This window comes from Amphimedon queenslandica, unplaced genomic scaffold (genome assembly GCF_000090795.2).
Source record: "Amphimedon queenslandica unplaced genomic scaffold, v1.1 AMPQUscaffold_12645, whole genome shotgun sequence".
Lineage (NCBI taxonomy): Eukaryota > Metazoa > Porifera > Demospongiae > Haplosclerida > Niphatidae > Amphimedon > Amphimedon queenslandica.
Window position 1 is genome coordinate 14,931 of NW_003547119.1, and position 8,826 is coordinate 23,756.

At 35.0% G+C, this 8,826-nt stretch overlaps 1 protein-coding gene and 1 long non-coding RNA gene across 2 annotated transcripts in view; one reads left to right on the top strand and one right to left on the bottom strand.

Annotated features, from left to right (window-relative positions):
• LOC100632089 (uncharacterized) overlaps positions 1-5,331 on the bottom strand; it is a 5,834-nt gene extending 503 nt beyond the window's left edge. The window contains exons 1-5 of the mRNA XM_020003465.1: positions 5,328-5,331; positions 495-5,281; positions 381-438; positions 276-332; positions 1-231 (exon numbers count right to left, since the gene is read on the bottom strand). Coding sequence (XP_019859024.1) covers positions 1-231; positions 276-332; positions 381-438; positions 495-5,111 — 4,963 coding nt within the window. The 5' untranslated portion in view covers positions 5,112-5,281; positions 5,328-5,331. The remainder of the gene's footprint in view (positions 232-275; positions 333-380; positions 439-494; positions 5,282-5,327) is intronic.
• Positions 5,332-8,191: 2,860 nt separating this feature from the next.
• Positions 8,192-8,805, top strand: LOC109587229 (uncharacterized). The gene is made up of 3 exons (XR_002187484.1): positions 8,192-8,322; positions 8,382-8,651; positions 8,755-8,805. It is a non-coding gene; the product is annotated as an uncharacterized LOC109587229 (long non-coding RNA).
• Positions 8,806-8,826: the final 21 nt, after the last annotated feature.

Consider the following 8,826-nt stretch of genomic DNA (forward strand, 5'->3'; position numbering starts at 1 on the left):
CAGTAAGATACTCAATGGGACTTGTATGATAGCTGAGAGTATTTTGAATGTGAACTGTCATTTTGCTGGCTTTTCTATAGTCATCTAAACTAGTTACATTGGATATTTCATTTCTTAATTGTTCAGGTATCACTTTTGCAGCAAACAGTCTATCAGCAACACGCATTACATCTAATGAGATGCACTGGGTAATGTCAGCTGAGTGCTGACGAAACAATTCTCTAGGACAAACTAGAAGACAATGTAAACAAATATCAAATCAAAATTATTGCAACCTTCTATATCTACTGCAGCTGTGCCATGGGATGAAGAACTTCTAGGAATGTGGGATTCTACAAGATATTGTTTAATATAAATACACATCAAGTTGATTGATTTACCAGTTTGAGACGATATTTTGCTGTTTCGATTTTGTATTGTGTTATTCAGTTCAACAACCTACCAGTATGCATGCACATTCAATACATTGTTTGCAAAGATGCATTGTTACTTACCTTCTTAGACCAGTATAATTGCTTCTCATTAAACTCCACTATTCTTCCATTCACACACATAGTTGCACTTTCATTAAAGTCAATCACAGCAGGATGAGGTACTGCAGTGCATGTACATGCTACACCAAACTCATGCCTTGACTTGTAAGTGTAATGAAGTGATTGTGTGACTGTGACTAGTCCTTTGTGCAATGATGATAATAAATCATTTGTTGACAGCTTTGAGCCTTTTATTTGCTGAACCCACACTTCAAGATAAGTAGCACAACTGATTAAGGTAACTGTGTCATGGTATTGACCAACTCGAAAGGTAATCCTGTTACGATATTGATAATTACCAGTCAACTTCCATTCCAGTACTTGGTCTGTCTTCTGATCAAGAAGATACACTACTAGACAACAGAACACACCAACAGGAGTATACCCACACTCAAAACATATCAATAAAGGAGCTGGACTAACTGACCCACCTCTCTCCTCTCTTTCTACATCTGCTGGTTTTAGAGCACAAGGCATAAAGTAATAATTGACCGTTTTTCGACCAACTTTATCTTTCATAGGACCAGCTACAATATAAAGATGCTTCAGTAGTGCTACAAGTTTCTTTGTATTAAGTGGATCACCTTTCTCTCGTAATGACATCTCATCTAGTTGTGACTCTGAAAAGCGTCCATTTTTACGAAATTCTTCCCCCACAGCAGCACTACCTGACTGTTTAAAAGTGAAGCATGTTGTGATGAGATTAGTGATACGATCAAACACTAGTTGAAGATCAGTGATAATAATATCCTCCAAACCTGCTACATTAGGATAATGCATGATGGTACCCACTCTGTGATGTAAATACCATAAAACTTTTTTAAACTCTTCTGTACCTTTGATACCACACTCTTGAGCTAACTTGAAACATGTATCGTATTTGAAAAGCTTTTTTTTACTTTTTCGTAATTTTAAACTAAGAGTACACCAAGAAGCTGGTATTTCTAATTCCTGAAACTTTTTTGATATAACCTTGTGAAGGAAAGAACGAAGGTGATCTACTTCTTCTTTATCCTTTGTAGTGTCAAGTGGAAAAATTACTTGCTCTTCTTCAGAAAATTGTACAAGGTTATCGTTAAACAAATCTGAACTCTTTTTAATTTTTATCTGTAACTGTTCGTTGACTTCACTTACTTTATTCTCATCCACTTGGTCTCTGTGTGTAGCAATAAGGAAGGCAACAGGTTCTGAATTATCTTCAATAGGTATTTCATCAAAACTCCATCCAATAGTATTCTGTCTTAAACAAGCTATGCTTGCTAGTGAACGGAATATCACTTCTTCATGTGTCAATGAGGTTTCATAAGGTTTAGAATCACCATCAGAGGTTCGATAGATTATTTGATAGCGACTCCTTAAATCTTCAGTTAGTTTGAATACCAGTAGATTGATAGCTGGGCCAGTTATAAGAGCTGGTAATATTTCATGAAACTCGGGTTGTCCTCCAGTATCAATGATGTGTAACATTGTGTGATTGTCATCATTTGCTTTAAACTTCCACTCATATTCTTGTCTTTTTCTAACAGGTATCTTCATTACATAATCTGAAAGTCCATTTAACACAGAACTGTTGCTATTTTGCTTTTCAGTATCAGTTCTGGTTTCTTCCTCCTCACAATTGACAGGTGCTCTGCATGAATCAACTATATTCTCATGCTCCATATTTGCAAATGAGTCTGTTTCATAATAACTTGCTGCATCAATTACTTCAGAGTGCATGAAAGTTGGTGAAAATGTAACACTTGTATCATCATGTTGATCAGATAGGCCTATTTCTTCTAGTGATCTTGAATTTTTTTTTAATAATGAAGTTTTTGTATATACAAATGGTAAATTAAACTGATGAGATGCACTAGGTCTAGCGCTTTCATCTGATGTGTTGTTTGCTGGTAATAGTTTCTTAGTGATCAGTATAGCTTCTTCATCGAGTTCCTGTTCCTTCCACTCTGTAGTCACTACTGCATTGTGCTGTAATAGTTTACGAAATGAATTAACTGGTACAGCTGCATCAATTACACCAGTACTAAGTGAAGGTTCTGTATCAAGAGATTTATTGAGGAGTCTCTTCTTTAATGTACTCTTACCAGCACCAGGAGGACCTGTCAATATACACTTAACGACACGTAATAATGCTATACCACTGGATTGATGAATGTGAAGATAATTTTGAGTTTTCCTGTTATGTGTTCTTATCCCCTGAGTATTACATCCTTTATCTTTAACAAGATAATTGACAATATTCATATCAGGAAATTGATTATTTAATGCAAGATGCAATGGCCTCCTATTGCAATAATCTTCAGCTTCAATATTACATTGTGGATGATTGGTCAGATACTTAACAACTTCAAAATGACCCTTTTCACATGCATAATGTAATGGTGTATAGCCATAATAACCCCCTGTAGCATTAACATCACAGCATTTGTCAATCACAAGATGGTGTATAATGTCTAAATTTCTAGATTCACATGCTTTGTGTAATGGTCTGTATTTAGAATTGTCTTCAGCTTCAAGATTACATTGTGAATGATTAGTCAGAATTTTAACAATTTCAAAAAAGCCCTTTTCACATGCATAATGTAATGGTGTATAACCATTCATCCCTTTAGCATTAGCATCACAGTATTTGTCAATCACAAGATGGCGTACAATGTCTAAATTTCTAGATATACATGCTTTGTGTAGTGGTCTGCACTTGGAATTGTCTTCAGCTTCAAGATTACATTGTGAATGAGTAGTCAAAATTTTAACAATTTCAAAAAATCCCTTTTCACATGCATAATGTAATGGTGTATTGCCATACCTCCCTTTTCCATTAACATCACAGTATTTGTCAATCACAAGATGACATACAACGTCTAAATTTCCAGATTTACATGCTTCGTGTAGTGGTCTGTCATTAAAAATGCTTTCAGTTTCAATATTACATTGTGGATGATTAGTCAGAATTTTAACAATTTCAAAATGAAAATTTTCACATGCATAATGTAATGGTGTATTGCCATTCCTTCCTTTTGCATTAACATCACAGTGTTTGTCAATCACAAGATGATGTACAATGTCTAAATTTCCAGATTCACATGCTTTGTGTAGTGATCTGTCATAAGAAAAGTTTTCAGTTTCAATATTACATTGTGGATGATTAGTCAGAATTTTAACAATTTCAAAATGACAGTTTTCACATGCATAATGTAATGGTGTATTGCCATTCCTTCCTTTTGCATTAACATCACAGTGTTTGTCAATCACAAGATGACATACAATGTCTAAATTTCCGGATTCACATGCTTTGTGTAGTGGTCTGTCCTTAAAACTGTTCTCAACTTCAGTATTACATTGTAGATGATTAGTGGTTAAAATTCTAACAATTTCAAAATTACCCTTTTCACATGCATAATGTAGTGGTGTATAGCCATTGCCAAACCTCTCATTAGCATTAACATCATAATCTTTGTCAATCACTAGATGACGTACAATGTCTACACTTCCTGATTGACATGCATTAATTAATGATTTCCTATCTTCAGAACAATCATTTAATAGTTTCATTATATCTGGTTCGGCTAGTTGTCCTGCTGATGCTATACATTTAAATAAACCATCCTGACTCACTTTCTTTCCTACAATTGAAACTACTTTCTTGTGTCCTTGACATGCTGCATAATGAAGTGGTTGGTTTAATTTAATGTCTATAACTTCAATGTCGCACTGTGGCTTAGATATCAAATATTCTACTATTGAAAGTGATCCATTATAGCATGCTTTATGTAACAGAGTGAAACCTGTTCCCCTTTCTCTAACATTAATATTACAACCTGCAGATTCAATGAGATGCTTCACTATTTCTAAATGTTCCTTATCTGCTGCTGCTATTAGAGGATGACTCCCATTATTACTATTAATGTTACAGTTTGGTTGTGCTGTTAAATACTCTACTACTGGTAAATGATTATAAACACATGCCATGTACAGTGGAGTATTGCCATACTTATCCTCTACATTAACATCATGGTTACATGATTCAACAAGATACTTGACAACATGTGCTTGCCCAAACTCCGCCGAGAAATGAATACTTGTTCTACCCCAAGTATCTTTTGTATAATTTAATTGAGGAAGAGATGTCAAATACTCTACAATTGATAAGTGACCCCAACGACAAGAATAATGCAATGCAGTTGTACCATTACAGTTACTAATATTAACATCAACACCTCTTTCCACCAGACTCTGTACTAATGATAGGTCACCTAATTCACTAGCGGCAACATGTAACAGCACCACATAGTAATCTTTACTTGATGTTTCACAGTTGGGTTGACTAATAAGACATTTAGCTATTGATACACAGCCATATTGAAAAGCTCTGTGTAGAGGAGTGTAGCCATCACTATCTAATCTGTTTATATCAAAGCCTAAACAAATAATAGTAGTCAAGTATTCTAGATCACCAGACGTAGCTGCTAAATGAAGTATAGTTGTCCTTCCATCACTTAACTGAAAGTATTCATTATCCATAGGAAAGAATCTTAGGAGATGTTGAGTGTCTTCACATTTATTACACGTGTCCATCATATCTCTGAGTGTTATTTTCACTAATAATAATCGAATAATCTGCCAACTAGCAGCATCGTTTATGCATTTAATGACATCGTTAAATAATTCAAATAGTATAGAACTTTTAGCCGTAGCAGGGAAGTGTGATAGAATCAATCGAACACACCCAGGTATTCCATTGCTACAAGCTAAATTAAGGGGTGTAACACCATCATTATTTCTAATATAAAGTACCCGTTTTACTAGATTAAAATCTACACTTTTCCACTGCTTATCATAGTAACTATGTGCTGTACTATCAATGCTATGACTTGACGAGTCAACTACAGTGAAAATATGTTCTAATATTCTGGGTCCGTCAGTATTATTGGTACAGCACAAGTGAAACAATGTGTTACCTTCATCGTTAGGAGTAAAAAGAGACATTCCAGCATCAATCAAACTAATAACACGATCAATATCACCTGAAGAATAAGCAGAGAAGAGCGCAACAACCTCAACCGGATCCGCCATTTCAGAAATACAAGACACTGAAGACACTCCCTATAAAAGCCAGTCTGCAAAGAGGTGTGGCTAGGGTTAGAGCATGCATGCATAGATAATAGAGTAAATGAAAGGGATTGGAAACGGAAGCGTGGGCGTAGCCCAACCTCCATTCATTTGTATTGCTGCTAGGCTGACAGAGGCTCGTTGAAATTTTTTGTCACAATTTACCCTTGATTTTCTTTCTTTTAGGAGCAATATCTCGCAAACAAGTGTTCCTATGCAAGTGGAATTAATGCATCAAGTAGCCTAATGTTTCCTCTTTATAATTCTGTTTTCTATTGTACAGATAATTTTACCATGTTAATGTTATGGCATTTTTAAAGCCATAAAATGTTTTTTTTTGTCATTATAATCCTTTTTTTGAAAACAAGCTAGAGTAAAATGCAATATCTTTATAATCATATGAAAGAGTTTCCATTTGCATATCGAATGATACTAGTTAGGGTTAGAATCCTTGAAGCATGAGTTTGTTATAACAGAAAAAGGGCGAAAAGTGAAAAATTTTTTGTTGTACCTATAACTCGTTGCAAAATAGCGTTGTAGAAGTAAAAACCTTGCTGCAGGTAGTCCAACACTTTCTATATCGAACGGTAGGTATATCATAAGTAAGCGTCCTCTTGGACCTCCATAAATATGGGAATCAACCAGGTTTTGGGCCCGTAACCAATAGCAACATCAACCAGCCTACGCCCCCGTTTCCAATCCCTTTCATTTACTCTAATATCTATGATGCGTGTACGTGTACATCGTTTGTAGGATAGGAGACCTCTCAGAAACTAAAATGTTGACTTTAGAGAAGAGAGAGCTGATGATGATAATGACAGAGAAGAAGGAAAGAAGAAACAAGAGGAGGAGGGAGTTTCTGGTCCTACAACTAAAAACTCAAGTACATAAATACCGTATAGCGGGTATATTCCTTTCGAGTTTAATTTCGTTCTCATTCCTTGTGGAACGAACATTTTCCAAACGAAAAGGGCGTTTCCTCAATGCCACGTGTGCAAAATAACTGCTCAGAACGAAAATAAAACGAACGAAAATTTCTAATCCTGCTTAGAACGAACATTTTCCCAGACGAAATATACCCGCTATACGGTATATGAATTTGTATAAACAAAAGAGTACCGTAATTTCTCTAAAATTTCGGCACCCTAATTTCAAAAATAAATAATTATTTGGGAGAAATAGTACCTAAAGTAGTCTAATTATTCGTCACAAAAATATCCCTACCGCTTGTTCTAATTTCGTCAGGATTCTCTCTATTCATCTTTACTGGCAATGGAGTGGCAGGTAAGCAGCAACTTGGCAGACTTCCATGACGCACTCACGCTCCACCATGCTGCCTCTAAATTTGTCAAAAATAACAATTTTGGCTTAATTAATTCCGTTTGACGTCTAAAACTTCGTTTTAAAAATTATTTGCCCCAACACAGTAATGACGAATTTTTAGAGAAATTATGGTATAAATCATGTATCAATGTATTGCATACATAAAGGATAGTTAAACTTTATTATTAGTTTTGTCTAAGCATTGACTGAAGTTAGTGTACTGTCTGATGTGTTACAAATTGTTCATAATCATCATCAATACCTGTCACTGGATCCAGTTTATGTTAATAAGAAATACACATTACCTCCTTCATATCAATACAAAATTAAAAAGAAAGTTAGCTTCTCATGATTTGTTACTTTACTCAGTTATGCATGCACAATACATGTACCTCAATATAGAAGATTATGAAGGCATAGTATTGGCCATAGTGTGAATGTACTATTTCTTTACCTGTATTGTGTTTAATATAATTAGGTGCACAGTAGTGTTGTTTTAGTTCTTTGGAACTAGAACTAAAAAGTCATTTAGTTCCATTATTTTTAGCTAGTTCTAGTTCCAAGAACTAGAACTATAACTAAACTAACAATTTTCTAGCTATAGAACTATAACTAGAACTAGAACTAGTAGCTAACTCTTCTTTGAACTATAACTAGAACTAGAACTATTTGTAAATTGATGTTGGTACTAGAACTAGTACTAGAACTATTATTTTTATGGAACTAATGCTAAAACTATATGCTATTGACTACATAAAATGTTGCCAACTACCCTTATTAGAGCTTATATCATTGAAAAAAGTGTGAAAATAAAGGAAAAAGAACTAAACTAGAACTAGAACTACACTAGAACTATGAAAACTAGGAGCTTAAAACTAGAACTAAAACTATAACTACATGTATGTAGAGTATCTGCTTGGAACTAGAACTAAAACTAGAACTATACAAAGTACTGATAAAAAACTATAACTAAAACTAGAACTATACAAACTGCAAATTTGGAACCAGAACTAGAACTAGGACTAAGCAAATTAAAGGCTTACACTGCAAAAACGATGGTGGGTTATACCCACTATATCTGTGGAAAATACCCACTTTTTGGTTTTCCACCACTGGGGGGTAAACCCCTAGGTGTTATATTGTGTTATATTCCCCCATTTGGTGGAAAATACCCACTATCAAAGTGTCATCATTGTCATGCAATAATTAATCTAACAATACCACGCCCACTGCGCATGCGCAGTTCAGTTCCCAATTAATCCAGCTGCTAATGGCGTCCTTCTCTTTCTTCCTCCATTACTGCTAGTCTATTCTTTGGCCGTTTGGTCCTTAGATATTCACTGAAGTCTTTTGAAAAGTATGGTACTACTTCTGTTGTATATTTACTATGATGGTTTTGCTCATTTATTATTATAGTTATCTCATTTTGGAGGCCCGCTTCCTTTTCAGCTGGTGTTTTAGTGTTTTCCTTCTCCCTCACTGGGCTATGATTTCAGTCTAGACTGATTGAGTAAGACTTGATGTTGTTATAAAACTCTCATAAGACGGCATGCTAATAATTGATTGACAAATTCTCTCACTTTCTGCTCTCTCTCTCTCTCTCCTTTCCTCTAAGACTACCAATGGGTTATGTTCAAAATGAATTGTGTCCATACAAGACTTGCTTCCTAACTTTGTGTTGACATCGTAAGCATTTTATTATTGCTTAATATTTGATCTCTTTTCTCTTGCTCTTCTCCTTTGTCCCCTTTTCCTCCTCCTCTTTCTCCGTCTTCATCCCCTACTTCAGAATAGGTTTTAACTTCTTTTCAAGTGAATTGTGTCTGAGTTTGTCATTTAATTTTTGTTGATGTGGTAAGCA